General features: G+C 43.6%; 1 protein-coding gene across 1 annotated transcript in view; it reads left to right on the top strand.

Moving 5' to 3' along the window:
* Window positions 1-557: 557 nt before the first annotated feature.
* The window catches only part of SLC25A15 (solute carrier family 25 member 15), a 48,610-nt gene continuing 30,180 nt past the window's right edge, over window positions 558-18,987 (top strand). Inside the window, exons 1-2 of the mRNA XM_047756091.1 lie at window positions 558-646; window positions 3,454-3,578. Coding sequence (XP_047612047.1) covers window positions 3,524-3,578 — 55 coding nt within the window. The 5' untranslated portion in view covers window positions 558-646; window positions 3,454-3,523. The remainder of the gene's footprint in view (window positions 647-3,453; window positions 3,579-18,987) is intronic.

Raw genomic sequence — 18,987 nt, forward strand, 5'->3', positions numbered from 1 at the left:
AGTGGAGCTGGAGCTCCTCGAAGAAGAATTAGTGGGAAATGTTTTGGGTTTGGTTTTCACCGGCAATAAGTGAATTTATTTTCCATCACTACCTTTCCAGTACTTTCGTACTCAATTATAAAATGAGGGCCTTGAGTTTCGAGTCCGAGCAAGGTTAACCAGCGTAAAGGCATCAGTCACTCGTCCAAACTCCGGGCACCCTCAGCCCCCTCCCTGAGGTCTCACTAGAATCGAGCTCACCGAGCGCTTCCGGGAACCGCGAGGTAGGAAAGCGACGTGGAGGCCTGGGCTCCCAGAACTCCCGCCAGCCCCGCCAGCCCCGCCAGCCCCGCCTGCTCCCGGCGAGGGGCGGCCTTTTGGCCTGAGCGCGTCGCCGCACCGCGCCGATTTCCGCTTCCCCGGCCGGCGGCTGGGGGCTGGCGGGCAGGAGGTTCACCGGCCCCAGGCCGGCCCCGCGCAGCCCGCCCCGGCTGCAGGGGCGCTCCTGAGCCCGCGGGGCCGCCCTGCAGGGTGCAGTCCGGCGCGGGAGGCGGGGCGGAGGGCAGGCCTGGCGCCGACGTGTGTGTGAAGCGGCCGCCCCCGCAGCCCAGGGAGAGTCGAGAGCAGGCGGCGGAGCGCGAGCAGGACGCGGCCGGTCGGCTGGGCGGTGAGCGCAGCCCCGCCGGGCGCTCGCGGGCTTAAGGGAACTGGCCGGGAGGAGGGAGTGGGGAGGGGGCGGGCCTCCGCGCCTGGGCGGCGTGACCTTCCCGGGCAGCTGGGATCCGGGGTCTCGGACCCGCCGCACACGTGCCCGGGGACCCGCGGGCGCCCCACTCCCGGGCGCTGCACCGGGCTCGGCGGAGACTGCGGGGCTCTGCGGCCTCCTGCCCGCAGTGGTCAACTCCTGGGAAAGGTTGTCCTCCTTTGCCCCCTCGTCGTGTCACCGAGCCTCCGGGCTCCGCGCCATCTGAGTCTCGCGCCGGACGGGGCGGAGGCGCTTATGAATGGGAGACTCGCAGATTGCTGGGCAGAGTCAGCGAACCGGGAAGACCAAGTTAGAAGTCGTTTCCCTAAGCCGCCCCTCGTGCGGACTGGGATCCCGAGCCCCCGGAGCTGGAGCTCCCGCCCCGGCTGCTGAGCAGCGAGGCCGGTTTGCATCCCAGAGCCCTTGGGCTTCAGCTCTGGGCGGTCTGGATGGGGGGCGGCCTCCCACCGCGCCAGCTTCGGCCTGAAGCTGGAATCTTCCCGGAGCAATTCGTGTTACTTAGTGGGGAATGAGGCCTCCTCGGATTTTCCCCCAAGAGAAGAGAATTTCCCCAAGGAACGGGAAGATATTTGGCGCTGTTTCTTCTGGAGTCGGACTTTGGTGTAGTTTGAAAGAGGGGTAAAAGGGACGCTGTAAGGACTCGGTTTTTCTGTCCCACGGGTACCAAAGGCTCACGAATCAATGTAATTAAGTCATGCTAATCAGTCTTGCCTCTGCAAGACCTGTTATCTTCAAGCCAAACCTACGCTTAATTTGAAACAGTTGCCCACACCTTCTGAGTTACTCTGTGTTCTGTTTACTGTCCTAAAAATTCTACAAGCGGTTATTTGTAGCAGTTGATGCGTTTAAGTCTGACTTTTACCTAAAGGGGTTGACTTCGCATTGATGAGATAGTACCATCTGCTGTGCCTCTTTCCTGCTAAATTAAGAAAGAGATGTCCACCCCCCAAGGGAATGAACCCTAGAGAATTTTCTGAGAGGCTCTGCTGGACATACCCTGCCTGTGTGGCTCCTCTCCTCACTGCCTCCATTTTCCTCTAAAAGGCAGGGTTGGGTTTTTCCTGTGTGACCAGGTTGGGATACTCTGGAGTGAAGTATTGGTTGGTAGGCACAGACCCAAAAGGCAAGACGTGCCTTGCACCCTCTCTGCCACTGATTCCGTGTGTGACCTTTGACAAGCCTTTGCCTTCTTTGGCCTCAGCTTTCTGTCTGGCAAACGAGGATGTTGGATCGGGACCCTGATATCCTTCTCTAGATTTCCAGTGGCTACCCCCTTATCGGTAACTGGTGCTGCCTCTCCAGGCCTTCAGTAACGTGAAATTGGGTTCATGTGGCTTAGTTGCTTTATTAAGTGCTATGCTTTTTGTTGTTGCTGGTTTTAAAGGCTTTTTTTTTTTTTTTCCTTAATTTTTTGGTAAAGAAAGGAAGATTTTTGGTGTCTGGTCATTGGCAACATGCTTGAAGTGGTTCACAAACTTCTTGGTGGCTAAAGTGATTTTCTGCTGATGATCAGGATGATGTCGGTGTGTTCATTGATCGGGTCCTCTGGCCTGGTCACCCCCTCCAAGAGGTGTCCTAATGGGGGACACACAGGTCTTCAGTGTGAAGAGTAAAAAGTGTTCCATGTTATTCACCCAGGAGTCAATGACGTAGTTTGAAAACCGTACAGCATTGTTTATTGAAATATTCTGTTAATGAGCCTCTCCTTTCCTAGACACTGTTTATTAAGTCCATGCCTCAGCAGTGGTTGACGTCTGTCTAAAGGTGGAGGAGAAGTCTCTGGGTTTCCCAAACTGTTAGGCTCCAGCTCAAACCTATTAAATCAAGATCTCTGAGAGAGAGGCCTGGTTATTTGACTACTTAACCAGTGTCCCAGGTGATTCTTATCTAGCCTTTTGGGGCACAGTGGCTGGGTGTTGCTTCTCAAATTGTGGTTGGTAGGCTGGCATTATCAGCCTCACCTGGGAGCATTCCAGGGCAGTAGCGTCAGAATTGGTAACTTAACAAGGTCCCCAGGTGATTTGTGTGCCCCTTAGGATTGAGAAGCTCTGGAGGGGACTCTGACGGCAGAGTTTGGTGCTGTGCTGTAGTTGTTCTAAGATCTCGTGGTGGGTGGCTCTCAGTTCATCATTGTGTTTGTCTGGTGCGGCTATTTGTCATTGCCCTTGTATTGTAATGATAGTACTTTTATTATTCACTTGTATAAACAGGGACCTCCAGCTTTAGGGACCCAAAGGGCCACCCTACTGGTGGTAGGGCAGGCGAATGTCACTTGGCAGAACTCTTAACCCCTTCTTTTCCAGACCTGCTGTTTTGTGACCTTCCCTTAGGGGCTTCTCACAGGCTGCTGTCCGAATTTGGAAGAGTCTGGTGGAAAGATAGTTCAATTTAGGCCTTTGAAAAACTAACTGGGGGCTTGGGATGTCTTGTTGGCTTCTTATTGGGCATTCAATTGAGGTTTCAGAAAGGTTGGTTGAAGTGCTCCCACCTGTTGCCATAGCTGCTCTGCTCAGGCAAGGGTTTGGATCTGCATGCTTTTCATGGGGAGGTGGTGGTGGGTGGGGGAGGCAACACAGATGACTAATCTGCTCTGATATCTCAAGCCCCCTCTTTTGAAGCAATGTAGAGCCAGTTTCCTGGCTCCTAGAAGTTCAAGTCCAGTAGCTATGCAGCTGGCCTGACTGATGGTGAACTCTTGCCCCCTCCAGGGATATGAGGTGCCCGTCCTGAGCTCCAGAGAGCTGCCCTCCACGGAGCCTAGGAGAGGAGCGGGCGAACATGAAGTCCAATCCTGCCATCCAAGCTGCCATTGACCTCACGGCGGGGGCTGCAGGTAATGCCAGAGAAAACCCCGACCTTTGTTCAAGTACCTTTTGTAAGTGAGATCATGTGAAGGCGTGATGAAAACACCCATTCTTTTTTATAATTTTATTATAGTTGATTTGCCATGTTCTGTCAATTTCTGCTGTACAGAAAGTGACCCAGTTATACATACATATATATATATATATATATATATATATACACACACATTCTTTTTCTCATATTCTGTCATGTTCTGTCTCAAGTGATTGGATGTAATTTCCTGTGCTATACAGCAGGACCTCATGGCTTATCCATTCTAAATGGAATAGTTTCTTCTATTAACCCCAAACTCCCAGTCCACCCCACTCCCTCCCCCTCCTGCTTGGCAACCACAAGTCTGCTCTCTGGGTCTGTGAGTCTGGTGAAAACATTATCTTTGTCACTTCATTACCGCAGAATGAATTCCCTTAATAGTGTAATACTGTGGTCCAGGCACAGCAGGAGGTGGAGTAGTTCCTATTGCATGAAAACTGAGTCAGGTATGGGGTGGAATGTCCCCAGTTTACAGCTGGAAAACATCACAGTTCAGAGCTGAAGTCACTTGTCTGTTGCCATGTGTCTGGGAGATGGAGAATTCCACTCCAAGCCTGGCAGTCTTCAGGGTCCTTGTAGTGAGACAATAACACTGGGCCATCTGTCCAGGGAAATCCCAGTTACTGTCCTCACTGCTGCTGGCGAGAGAAAAGAAAGCCTCAGCCATGGCTTTGGTAAATGAGACTGACCTTTGGTTATGTCTTAAAGCCAAGAAAAGAAAGGAGAGGACCCAAGATTGGCTGGGGAGTGGTAGGCGGGCGAGCCGGGGCAGATTCTGGCCCCACCTGGCACAGGCAGGCTCTCCTGGGCAGCTCCTGCAACCATAGGCTGCCCTTTGGAAAGGCTGTTCTTGACTCAGCCTGAGGCAGATAATGGAATTGGAAGCGCCTGGGTGGTAGCTTGGGTCTCCAGATTCCTGGATGATTTTGGGGCCGGAGGAGCGGTGGAATGCCCTTACTTTCCTGGTGAAAATGCTGCCTTAGCCTTGCCTCCCTCACTGATTCTTAGAATGGGACACTGCTCCCTGGGATGGAGAGGCCTGGGGAGTGGGTTACCCATTGTTCTCTTATCTGGGTCGACAGGTCTAGGGCAGTCAGGAGGCCACATCCTCTCATCTTGTCATAAAACAAACAAAAAACAAACATGGGTTCGTGGGTTCAGGGAAGATCAGTATTTTCCCATGAAGCACAAATCTGCCAAGGCAGGCTGATGAGGACGGCTGGCGAGGGCGCATTGCAGACGCTGATAAGAAGCTCAGGCAAGGGCGCTCCCAGGTCAGAGACCACGAGAAGCGGGGGGACTAAGGGCCGCCGGAGTTCCGCCTCTTGTATGATGAGTGCCTTTGGGTCGGACCCTCATGGTGCTGAGGAATCGAGCCCCCCAGACCCTGTGTACTGTTGCCTCCTCCAGTCCCTTCACCGCCCTCCCCTGTGCCTTGCTGCAGAGGGTGCTGATGCTGGCAGCAGTGGGCCCCTGGGCTTGCCTCTGGCCTCCTCTTAGCCTCCTGTGAATGCCGGAGCTCACTTGCGCCTCTGCATTTAGGATGCTCAGCTTTTGGAATTCTGTGTCTTTTCAGTTAGTCTGTCAAAGATGTGGGATCTCTTGTGATAAAATTAAAACTTAACTTTTACTAGAAAGGCTTTTATGCTTGGGCAGATATCTGGGTGTTGCATTTATGACATACTGTAAGGTTTTTTTTTTGTGTGTGTGTCTTTTTGCCTTTTCTTGGGCTGCTCCCGAGGCATATGGAGGTGCCCAGGCTAGGGGTCAAATCGGAGCTGTAGCCGCCGGCCTACACCAGAGCCACAGCCACGCGGGATCCGAGCCGCGTCTGCAGCCTACACCACAGCTCACGGCAACGCTGAATCCTTAACCCACTGAGCAAGGGCAGGGATCGAACCCACAACCTCATGGTTCCTAGTCGGATTCGTTAACCACTGCGCCACAACGGGAACTCCTGTCCTGTCATCTTTGAATTAATAGTACGCGGTGGCCAACAGCGGCCCCCAGAAGTGGGGTTACTGTGGGGCCTTCACTGCCCCAGCTCTCTGGTTGGGGAGATGATGGGCTTTGGGATTTTTCTGTGGCTGTTGCCAGGAGCAGAGCACTCTAGTGTTTGTGGACGCAGCCTGTCCATGGAAGTGTGAGAGCAGAGGCAGCTGTGGTCCCAGGTGATACAGGTGTAGCGTCCGTGTGTTCTTCTGGGTGTGTCTCCTTTTATCTTAACCCTCCCCCTCCAAGAAGTTTTTCAGGGCTGGGAAGCTGTCAGGGACAAAGCTGTTTAGGAGAGACTCCAGGAAAGAATGAAGAGCCCCAGGCGGCTGCGTTGGGGCAGATTTGAAGGAGGTAGTTAGGTAATTGGACAATTACTGAAAAGAGGCAGCTTGCATCTCAAAAGTTAGATTCCCGTAAAGGGAAGCCTTGGTAGCACTTGAAGTTTTGGTAGTTTAACACTGTGAAATGACGCATTCCTTCTATGGACTGCTCTGTCGCAATGTTCCTTGTTTTAAGTAGTGTAGTTGGGAAATGGGGCATTTTAGATCATTGCAATTTATCCTCTTGGCTGCCAAAATTAACAACAAACCAAAACCTTTTTTTTTTTTTTTTTTTAAACTATATGGCCATACCTGTGGCATATGGAAGTTCTGGGCCAGGGATTGAATCTGAGCTTTAGCTATGACATATGCAGCTGAGGCAACACTGGATCCTTAACCCTCTGTGCTGGGCTGGGGAGTGAATCTATACCTCTAGGGCAACCCATGCCCCTGCAGTTGGATCCTTAATCTGCTGTGCCACAGAGGGAACTCCCCCAAAGCTTTTTTTTTTCCTTTTTAAAAGTTTCATTGAAGTACATTTTATTTACAATGTTGTGATAATTTCTGCTGTACAGCAAAGTACATGTACACATATCCATTTTTTTAGTTTCTTTTGTAATAGAGATTATCACAAAATATTCAGTAGAGTTAACCGTGCTATATAGCAGGTCCCATTAGCCAGTCATTCCATATACCACAGTGTGTACACGCCAATCCTGAACCCCCTAGTCCATCCCTCCCCCCCACCCCGCCTGTCCCCTTTGGTAACCATAAGTTTTTTTTCTAAGTCTGTGAGTCTGTTTCTGTTCCAAAAATAAGTTGATTTGTATCCTTTTTTAGATTCCACATATAAAGGGTATTATATGATGTGTATCTTCCACTAACTTCATTTAGTGTAATAATCTCTAGGTCCATCCATGTTGCTGCAGATGGCGTTATTTCATTTTTTATGGATGAGTAGTATTCCATTGTGAATATGTATCACATCTTCTTAATCCATTCATCTGTCCATGAACATTTAGGTTGCTTGCATGTCTTGGCTGTTGTAGAAGTGCTGCAGTGAACATTGGAGTGCACGTATCTTTTCGAATTAATGGTTTTCTCCAGATACTTGCCCAGGAGTGGGATTGTTGGATCATATGGTAACTCTATTTTTAGTTTTTTGAGGAACCTCCATACTGTTCTCCTTAGTGGTCATACCATTGTGCATTCCCACCAACAGTGTAAGAGGGTTCCCTTTTCTCTACCCCCTCTCCGGCATTTATTGTTTGTAGACTTTGATGATGGCTAGTATTCTGATTGATATAAGATGATACTTTTGATATGCATTTAGTAGTTTTAATTTGCATTTCTCTAATGATTAGTGATGGTGAGCATCTTTTCATGTGTTTCTTGGCCATCTGTATGTCTTTTTTTGAGAAGTGTCTAACTTCTGCCCATTTTTTGATTTTTTTTTTTTATATTGAGCTATATGAGTTGTTTGTATATTTTGGAGATTAATCTCTTGTCAGTCGTTTGATTTGGATATATTTTCTCCCATTCTGTGGGTTATGTTTTCATTTTGCTTATGGTTTCCTTTGCTATGCAAAAACTTTTAAGTTTAATTAAGTCCAATTTGTTTATTTTTGCTTTTTTATTGTCATTACTCTAGGAAGTGGATCTGAGAAGATACTGCTGTGGTTTATGTCAGAGAGTGTTCTGCCTATGTTTTCCTCTAAGAGTTTTAGTCTTATAGTTAGGTCTTTGATCCATTTTGGGTTTATTTTTGTGTATGGTGTTAGAGAGTGCGGAATTTCATTTTTACATGTGGCTGTCCAGTTTTCTCAGCACCACTCACTAAAGAGACTGGCGTTTCTCCATTGTATAATCTTGCCCTCTTCATAGTAGATTAATTGGCCCAGGTGGGTGGGCTTATTTCTGGGCTTTCTATCCTGTTGCATTGATCTCTGTTTCTGTTTTTGTGCCAGAACCATACTGCTCTGATGACTGTAACTTTGTTATACTCTGAAGTCAGGGAAGCCTGATTCCTTCAGCTCCACTTGTCTTTCTCAGGATTGCTTTGGCTATTTGGGGTCTTTAGTGTTTTCATACAAATAATTTTTGTTGTTGTTGTTGTAGTTCTTTGAAAATGCCAAATGCTTTGGGTTGTATAGTCGTTTCAGTGATACTGATTCTTCTAATGCAAGAGCATGGTATGTTTTCAACTATTGGTGTCGTCTTGATTTCTTTCATCAGCATCTTAGAGTTTTCAGAGTGCAGGTCTTTTGTCTCTTCAGGTAGACTTATTCCTAGGTATTTTGTTGTTTTTGATGTGATGGTAAATGGGATTGTTTCTCTATTTCTCCTTCTGATTATTCATTGTTATTATATAGAGAGGCAATATAGGGAACTCCCCCAAAGCTTTTTTTGATGGGAATATTTTGGAAATGACACGCCTCTCTGCACTGTTAACATTGACTGACTGCCTCCGGGGGTTTGAGCCTGTCCCCTCTGCCTGAGAGGGTAGGGTGAAGGAGGCCTTGCTGGCTGACAGTTTGCTTCTCCGTTCCACCTCTGCACTCCTGTGCGCTGTACCTCACCACCATCACTGCCCTGGCCCTGCTGCATTTCCTCAGTGCTTTGTCATTTGCTGACTCTTGTATGCTAAGGATGGAAAATCTACAACTCTAGCCTTGGGAAGCTGTAGGATGCAACACACATCAGCATCTCCCACAGAGGAAAGTGCAGTGGGGACACCTACACAAAAATGCAAGGGCTGTTTCCCTCTGTCTCCTAAGGAGAGTGAGACGATGAGGTCTGAGCTCTAAGCAAGTGGGAAAGTAGTTCCTGGACATTGTTCTCAGCTTTGTTGACTTTTAGGTCTGAGGACCTGTGAGGTCTCAAGGGGTTGGGGTTGGTATTCAGAATAGTCATCACCCCCAAGGGTGGGGCACAGTGAGTGTCCTGACTGTGTGATGGTAAATTACACAGGAGTTAGCTTACTTCTGGGAATTGTAGGCAGCATTGGAAAATCCATTTGCCTCCTACCTTTTCCTGGCTGGAGATGTAACTGTTACAGATACGCAGCAAATGCATACTGTCATAACCCACATGTCTGAGCTGTTTAGGGTGATTGGAGAACTTTCTTGTTAAAATGTTACAGCTCTGAATTAACTGCTTTATTCTATGTAGCTGAATCTAGGTTATCAAAATTGAGAACCTGCTTTAAAAATTCTGACATTCCCCTCTTCTTTTGGAATCATTATTTTTGATATAAGTAGGATCTTTAAGACTAAAAGCCCAGGCATAACTGGGAGAGAATAACTAATTATGGAAACATCTTATTAAATTATATTCCACTAATTCAGAACTTGGGATAGGGTGGCAAGACAAAGTAGAAATGTGTCACTGCTCTCCTAGAAGAAAGAACAGTGGTGAAAGGGTCCCAGAGATCATACTTGTACTGCTTAAAAGACATAGTCAAATAGTTTTCAGACTCTTTTTTGGAAATATATCCATCTACCTACAGTTAATTAGGAATTACTCTTTTTTTTTTTTTCCTTCGGTGGCAGTGGAAGTTCTTAGGCCAGGGAATCAAACTTGTGCCACAGCAGCAGCCCAAGCCAAAGCAGTGACAACACTGGATCCTTAACCCACTGAGCCACCAGGGAACTCTAAGTGGGAGTTCTTTTTTTTTTTTAATCTTTTTTTGAGGCGTTCCACTTGTGGCTCAGTGGAAACGAACCTGACTGGTATCCATGAGTTTGCAGGTTCAATCCCTGGCCTTGCTCAGTGGTTAAGGGCCTGGTGTGGCTGTAGCTGTGGTGTAGGCCAGCAGCTGCAGCTCCAATTTCACCCCTAGCCTGGGAACTTTCATATGCCACACATACAGCTGTAAAAAGAAAAAAAAAATTCCTTTTTAAAAATTATAGTTGATTTACAATGTGCCAATTTCTGCTGTACAGGAAAGTGACCTGGTTATACATATATCCCAGGCGATTATATGTGGTTCCCTGTGCTATGTAATAGGACCTTGTTTTTTATCCATTTTTATTTTTATTTTTAATTTATTTTTTATCCATTTTTGAAGTAGTAGTTGGCATCTACTGACCCCAAATTCCCAGTCCAACTCCCTCCTCCCATGTGGCAAACACGTCTATTCTCTATGTCCTTGAGTCTGTTTCTATTTTGTATATAAGTTCATTGGCGTCACATTTTAGATTCCATATATAAATGATAACGTATGGTGTTTGTCATTCGGTCTGACTTACTTCACTTACTATGATAATTTCTACGCCTGTCCATGTTGCTGCAAATAGCATTATTTCATTCTTTTTATAGCTGAGTAGTATTCCATTGTGTGTGTACATACCACATTTGGTTTTTTTTTGTTGTTTTTTTTTTGTCTTTTTGCTATTTCTTGGGCCGCTCCCATGGCATATGGAGGTTCCCAGGCTAGGAGTCTAATTGGAGCTATAGCTGCCACCGCCGGCCTACACCACAGCCACAGCAACGCGGGATCCAAGCCGTGTCAGCAACCTACACCACAGCTCACGGCAACGCCGGATCGTTAACCCACTGAGCAAGGGCAGGGACCGAACCCGCAACCTCATGGTTCCTAGTCGGATTCGTTAACCACTGCGCCACGACGGGAACTCCAATACCACATTTCTTAATCCATTCACCTGTCTGTGGACATTTAGGTTGTTTCCATGTCTTGGCTATTGTAAATAGTACCTCTCTGAACATTAAGGTGCATGTATCTTTTTGAATTAGGGTTTTCTCCAGATGGATGCCCAGGAGTGAGATTGCTGGATCATATGGCATCTCTATTTTTAGTTTTTTAAGGAACCTCTGTCCTGTTCTTCATAGTGGTTGTACCAATTTACATTCCCACCAGCAGTGGAGGAGGGTTCCCATTTCTCTACACCCCCCTCTAGCCTTTGTTATTTGTCGACTTATTAATGATGGCCATTCTGACCTATGTGAGATGCTACCTCGTAGTTTTGATTTGCATTTCTCTAATAATTGGTGATGTTGAGCATCTTTTCATATGCCTACTGGCCACCAGCCATCCGTATGTCTCCTTTGGAAAAATGTCTATTTAGGTCTCTGCTCATTTTTCAACTGGGTTGTTTATTTTTGTTGTTGTTGTTGAGTTGTGTGAGCTGTTTGTATATTTTTGAGATGAAGCCCTTCTCAGTTGCATCATTTGCACCTGTTTTCTATAGTTCTGTAGGTTGTCTTTTTTTTTTTTTTTTTAAATGGTTTCCTTTGCTGTGTAAAAGCTTGTAAGTTTGAATAGGTCCCATTTGTTTATTTTTGTTTTTATTTTCATTTTTAAACATTTTGTTGAAGTTTAGTTGATTTACAATGTTTTGATAATTTCTACTGTACAACAAATGATTCAGTTATACATGTACACATCCATTCTCTTTCAGACTCTTCCCATATAGATCATCACAGAATATCGGGAAGAATTCCCCACGCTATATAGCAGATTGCCCTTGGCCAGTCATTCCATATACTACAATGTGCATATGCGCTAATCCCAAACCCCCTGTCTATCACCCCTACCCTCCATCTGTCCCCTTTGGTAACCACAGTTTGTTTTCAAAGACTGTGATTCTGTTCCTGTTCTGCAGATAAGTTCCTTTGCATCCTTTTTTAGAGTCCACATATAAGTGACATCGTATGATACTTGTCTTTGACTAACTTCCCTTAATATGATAATCTCTAGGTCAGTTCATGTTGATGCAAATAGCATTATTTCATTTATTCCATCGTATATATGTACCACATCTTTATCCATTCATCTATTTAGGGTGCTTCCATGTCTTGGCTGTTGTAAATAGTGCATGTATCTTTTTGAATTATGATTTTCTCCAGATATATGCCCAGAAGTAGGATTGCCCAATCATATGGTAATTCTATTTTTAGTTTTTTGAGGAACATCCATACTGTTCTCTATAGTGGTTGTACCAATTTACATTTCTACCAACAGTGTAAGAGGGTTTTCTTTTCTCTACACTCTCTCCAGCATTTATTGTTTGTAGTTTTTTTTTTTTTTTTGGCTTTTTGAGGGCCACACCTCTGGCATATGGAGGTTCGCAGACTAGGGGGCCAATCAGAGCTACAGCTGCTGGCCTACACCACAGCCACAGCAACGCAGGATCCAAGCTGTGTCTGCTACCTACACCACAGCTCATGGCAATGCCAGATCCCTGACCCACTGAGTGAGGCCAGGGATTGAACCCGAAACCTCATGGTTACTGATCGGATTCATTTCTGCTGCGCCACAACTCGAACTCCTTGTTTGTAGATTTTTTGGATCATGGCCATTCTAGCTGGTGTAAGGTGGTAACTCATATTTTTGATTTGCATTTCTCTAATGATTAACAATATTGAGCATCATGCATTTGTTTGTTTGTTTTTGGGCCATCTGTCTGTCTCCTTTGGAGCAATGTATATTTAGATCTTCTGCCCATTCTAGGTCGGGCTTTTTGGTTTTTTTGATATTGAGCTGTATGAGTTTGTGTAATTTGGAGATTAATCCCTCGTCAGTCCCTTCATTTGCAAATGTTTTCTCCCATTCTGTGGGTTGTGTTTTCATTTTGTTTATGGTTTTCTTTGCTATGCAAAAACTATTAAGTTTAAGTAGGTCCAGGAGTTCTGTCATGGCTCAGTGGTTAACAAATCTGACTAGGAACCATGAGGTTGCGGGTTTGATTCCTGGCCTTGCTCAGTGGGTTAAGGATCCAGTGTTGCCGTGAGCTGTGGTGTAGTTCACAGACGAGGCTCGGATCTGGTGTTTTGGTGGCTCTGGCATAGGCTGGCAGCTACAGCTCCGATTCGACCCTTAGCCTGGGAACCTCCATATGCCGCAGGTGTGGCCCTAGAAAAGACCAAAAAAAAAAAAGTTTACTTAGGTCCAATTTGTTTATTTTTGGTTTTATTTTTATTACTCTAGGAGGTGGGTCTGAGAAGATACTGCTGCAGCTTATGTCAGAGTTTTTGGCCTATGTTTTCCTCTAGGAGTTTTATAGTATCCAGTCTTATATTTAGGTCTTTAATTCATTTGGGGTTTATTTTTGTGTATGGTGTTAGAGAATATTCTAATTTCATTCTTTTACATGTAGCTGTCTGATTTTCCCAGCACCACTAATTGAAGAGACTTTCTTTTCTCCATGTTATAATCTTGTCTCCATAGTAGATTAGTTGACCCTGGGTGGGTGGGTTTATTTCTGGGCTTTTCATCCTGTTCCATTGATCTCTAATTCTGTTCTTGTGCCAGTACCATACCATTTTGATGACTGTAGCTTTGTATTATAGTCTGAGGTCAGGAAGCCTGATTTATTCAATTCCATTTTCCTTTCTCAGGATTGCTTTTGCTATTCGGGGTCTTTTGTGTTTCATGCAAATTAAAACAATTTTTTTCTTTTTATCTATTGCCTTGGGAGGCCGACCTAAGAAAACACTTGTATGGTTTATGTCAGAATGTTTTGCCTATGTTCTCTTCTAGGAGTTTGATGGGGTCATGTCTTATGCTTAAGTCTTTAAGCCATTTTGAGTTTATTTTTGTGCATGATGTGAGGGTGTGTTCTAACTTCATTGATTTACATGCAGCTGTCCAGTTTTCCCAGCACTACTTCCTGAAGAGACTTTTTCACATTTTATATTGTTGCCTCCTTTGTCGAAGATTAATTGACCCTAGGTGTCTGGGTTTATTTCTGGGCTCTCTGTTCTGTTACATTGATCCGTATGTGTGTTTTGGTACCAGTACCACACTGTCTGGATTACTGTAGCTCTGTAATATTGTCTGACGTCTGGGAGAATTATGGATCCTGCTTGTTTTTTTGTTTGTTTTTTTGTTTTGTTTTTCCCCCCCTCAGGATTGCTTTGGCAATTCTGGGGCTTTTATGGTTCCATATAAATGTTTAGATTATTTGTTCTAGTTCTGTGAAAAATGTCTTGAGTAATTTGATAGGGATAGCATTAAATCTGTAGATTACTTTGGGTGGTATGGCCCTTTTAACAACATTGATTCTTCTGATCCAGGATCATGGGATATCTTTCTATTTCTTTGAATCCTTTTTAATTTCCTTGATGAATGTTTTATAGTTCTCAGCATGTAAGTCTTTCATTTCCTTGGTCAGGTTTACTCTTAGGTATTTAATTTTTAGGGGTACAATTTTAAAAGGTATTGTTTTTTATATTCATTTTCTAATATTTCATTGTTAGTATAGAGAAAGGCAACCAATTTCTGAATGTTAATCCTACCTGTTACTGTTAATCTTATCCTGCTACTTTGCTTAGTTTGTTGATAACTTTGAGTAGTTTTTGTGTCATTAGAGTCATTAGGGTTTTCTATGTAAGTATCATGTCATCTGTACATAGTGACCTTTTCTTTCCTCCTTTTTTTTTTTTTGGTCTGGTTGCTATGTTGAGTAAAGGTGATGAGAGTGGGCAGCCTTGTCTTGTTCCAGATTTTTGCAGGAAGATTTTTAGCTTTTCTGCATCGAATGTTATATTGGCTTTGGGTTTGTCATGAATGACTTTTATGATGTTGACATATGTTCCCTCTATACCTACTTTGGTAAGAGTTTTTTTTGTTGTTGTTGTTTTTTCTTTTTAGGGTTGTACCTGCAGCATATGGAAGTTCCCACCCCAGGTATTGAATCAGAGTTGAAACTGCCAGCCTACATCAGCCACAGCAACATGGGATCTGAGCCGTGTCTGCAACCTACATCACAGCTCACAGCAATGCCAGATCCTTAACCCATTCAGCAAGGCCAGGGATCAATCCTAATGGATATCAGTTGGGTTCATAACCTGCTGAGCTCCATGCAGCAACTCTCTGGTAAGAGTTTTTATCATGAATGGATGTTGGACTTTATCAGATGCTTTTCCTGCATCTGTTCAAATGATCATGTGATTTTTGACTTTCCTTTTGTTAATGTGTATTACATTGTCTTAGGTATGTTGAACCATCCTTGTCCCATTTGGTCGTGGTGTATGATCTTTATGTATTGTTGGATTTAGTTGGATAAAATTTTGTTGAATTTTTGCATCTATATTCTTCAAATATTTATTGGCCTATAATTTTCTTTTTTGGTAGTATCTTCATCTGCCTTAGGTATTAGGGTGATGGTGGCTTCACAGAATGTCTTTGAAAGTGTTCCTTCTTCTTCAATCTTTTGGAAGAGTTTAAGAAGGATCAGTATAAGTTCTTCTTTGTATATTTGGTAGAATTTGCCTGTGAAGCCATCTGGTCCTGGACTATTGTTTGTAAGAAGTTTTTAAAAATAACATAATTAATTTAATTTCTAGTAATTGTTCTGTTCAAATTATCTGTTCTTGATTCAGTGTTGGTGGGCTATTTGTTTCTAGAAAGTTGTCCATTTCTTCTAGGTTGTCAGATTTGTTGGCATGCAATAGTTCATAGTATTCTCTTATGGTTTTTTAGTATTTCTGCAGTATCATTGAGATTTCTCCTTTTTCATTTCTTACTTTGTTTATTTGGGTTCTCTCTCTCTTCTTGGTGAGTCTGGCCAGAGGTTTGTCAATTTTGTTTACTCTTTGAAAGAACCAACCCTTGGTTTTTATTTCCTTTGTATTTTTTTTAAATTTTCTTTCTATTGTTTTATTTTAAACTAAATGAATTTTACTGTATTTATATTTGTACAACCATCATCACAGCCTAATTTTACATTTCCGTCCCAAATCGCCAGCCCATCCGTCCCCCACAGCCTGTCCGCTTTGGTAATCTTAAGGTTTTCAAAGTTGTGAGTCCGTTTTCTGTTATGCAAGTAAGTTCATTGTATCCTTTTTTAAGTGATAGCATATGACCTTTGTGTTTCACTGTCTAACTTTACTTACCATGGTAACTTCGAGGTATATCCATGTTGTTGCAAATGCCATTATTTCGTTCTTTTTTGTGGCTGAGTAATCCATTGTGTGTATGTACCACATCTTCTTGATCCACTCCTTTGTCAGTGGACATTTAGGTTGCTTCCATGTCTTGGCTATTGTATATGGTACTGCAGTGAACACTGGGGTACATGTATCTTTCTGAGTCATGGTTTTCTCTGGATAGATTCCTAGGAGTGGGATTGCTAGGTCAGATGATAATTCTATTTTTAGTTTTTTGAGGAAACTCCATACTGTTTTCCATAGTGGTTTCACCAGTTTACATTCCCACCAACAGTGGGAGGTTGGTTCCCTTTTCTCCACACCTTCTCTAGCATTAAGTTTGTAGACTTCTTGTGATGGCCATTCTAGCCAGGATAAGGTGGTACCTCATAGTAGTTTTGATTTGCATTTCTCTAATAGTTAGTGATGTTGAACATCTTTTCATGTGTTTTTGGCCATCTATAAATCTTCTTTGGAGAATTGACTATTTAGATCCTCTGTCCATTTTTCGATGTGGTTATTTTTTTGGTATTGAGCTGTAGGAGGTGTTGATGTATTTTGGGAGGTAATCCTTGTCAGTCACTTCATTTGCAAATGTTTTCTCCCATACTGTGGGTTATCTTTTTGTTTTGTTTATGGTTTCCTTTGCTATGCAAAAATTTTTAAGTTTAATTAGGTCCCATTTATTTATTTTCATTGTCATTACTCTAGGAGGTGGATTTGAGAAGATAACTTCTGCGGTTTATGTCAGAGAATGTTTGACCTATGTTTTCCTCTAAGAGTTTTATAGTATCCAGTCTTATAGTTAGGTCTTTAATCCATTTTGAGTTTATTTTTATGTATAATGTTAGAGAGTGTTCCAATGTCATTCTTTTACATGTAGCTGTCCAGTTTTCCTAGCACCACTTATTGAAGGGACTCTTTTTTCTCCATTGTGTATTTTTGCCTCCTTTGTCATAGATTAGTTGACCATAGGTACGTGGATTTAATATTGGGATTTCCATCCTGTTCCACCTATTACTATTTCTGTTTTGGGGCCAGTACCGTACTGTTGTGATGACTGTAGCTTTGTGATATAGTATGAAGTCAGGGAGCCTGATTCCTCCAGCTGTATTTTTCTTTCTCAGGATTGCATTGTCTATTCTGGATCTTTTGTGCTTCCAAACAAACTTTAAAATATGTTGTTCTAGTTCTATAAAAAAATGCCATTGGTAACTTGATAGGAATTGCATTGAATCTGTAGATTGCCTTGGGCAGTATAGTCATTCTAACAATATTGATTCTTCCAATCCAAGAGCATGGTATATCTTTCCATCTGTTTGTGTCATCTTTGATTTCTTTCATCAGCAACTTAGAGTTTTCAGAGTACAGCCATTTTGTCTCTTCAAATAATTTATTCTTAGGTTTTTTATTCTGTTTTGATGAGGTGAATCAGATTGTTTCACTAATTTCTCTTTCTGATCTTTCATTGTTAATATGTAGAAATGAAGTTGATTTCTGTGTATTAATTTTGTATCCTGCAATTTTACATAATTCATTGATGAGCTAACAGTTTTCTGGTAGTGTCTTTAGGATCTTCTAGATACAGTGTCATGTCATCTGCAAAGAGTGATAGTTTTACTTGTTCTTTTCATTTTGGATTCCTTTTATTTCTTTCTTCTCTGAGTGCTGTGGCTAGGACTTGCAAAACTATGTTGACTAGAAGTGGTGAGAGCAGACATCCTTGTCTTGTTTCTAATCTAGCAATTGTCTAACTGTTCTGTTGTGTCCTTTAGGATTCCTGTTACCTTGCTGATTTTCTGTCTCAAAGATGTGAGCCTTGTGTGAGGTGTTAGTCTCCTACTATTTCTGTATTCCCATCAACTTCTTTTATATGTATTAGTATTTGCTGTAGGTATTTGGGTGCTCTTATATTAGGGGTATATATTTTGATGTGTTTAATATCCTCGTCTTGGGGAGTTCCCATCGTGGCGCAGTGGTTAACGAATCCGACTAGGAACCATGAGGTTGCGGGTTCGGTCCCTGCCCTTGCTCAGTGGGTTAACGATCCGGCATTGCCGTGAGCTGTGGTGTAGGTCGCAGACGCGGCTCAGATCCCCCGTTGCTGTGGCTCTGGCGTAAGCTGGTGGCTACAGCTCCGATGGACCCCTAGCCTGGGTACCTCCATATGCCGCGGGAGTAGCCCAAAGAAATAGCAAAAAAAGTCAAAAAAAAAAAAATCCTTGTCTTGAATTGATCCTTTCATCATTAAATAGTGTTTTTCCTTATGACCTTTGTTTTAAAGTCTATTTTGTCTGATATAAGTATTGTAACTTCCACTTTCCTGTCATTTCCATTTACATGAAATATCTTTTTCCATCCTCTCATTTTCAATTTATGTGTCCTTTACCATAAGGCAGGTGCCTTATAGGCAGCATATTGTAGGCTCTTATTTTTTTTTAATCGGTCTTTTTAGGGCCACACCTGTGGCATATAGAAGTTCCCAGGCTAGAGGTCAAATCAGAGCTACAGCTGCTGGCCTACACCACAGCAAGGCGGGATCCAAGCCACATATGTGACCTACACCACAGCTCATGGCAACACTGAATCCTTAACCCACAAAGCAAGGCCAGGCATCAAACCTGCATCCTCCTGGTTACTAGTCGGATTCATTTCCACTGTGACACAATGGGAACTCCCTGCTGCTCTGATTTGATTGGAGCATTCAGTCCATTGACATTTAAGATAATTACTGGTTATTAATAATTGTCAATGCGATTTTTTTTTCCTCTGTCTTTTTGCTATTTCCTGGGCCGCTCCCACGGCACATAGAGGCTCCCAGGCTAGGGGTCGAATCGGAGCTGCAGCCATCGGCCTACGCCAGAGCCACAGCAACACTGGATCCGAGCCGCGTCTGCAATCCACACCACAGCTTATGGCAATGCCGGATTGTCAATCCACTGAGCAAGGGCAGGGATCGAACTCACAACCTCATGGTTCCTAGTCAGATTTGCTAACCACTGCACCACGATGGGAACTCCATCAATGTGATTATTGATACATATGTATTTATTGTCATCTTAAACCTTGTTTTTCAATCGAGGCTATGTTTCTCCTTAATTCTTTTTTCTTTGCTTGGATGATTTCCTTTCATTTTAT

The sequence above is a fragment of the Phacochoerus africanus genome, chromosome 13, assembly GCF_016906955.1.
Source record: "Phacochoerus africanus isolate WHEZ1 chromosome 13, ROS_Pafr_v1, whole genome shotgun sequence".
In the NCBI taxonomy this organism is placed as follows: Eukaryota; Metazoa; Chordata; class Mammalia; order Artiodactyla; family Suidae; genus Phacochoerus; species Phacochoerus africanus.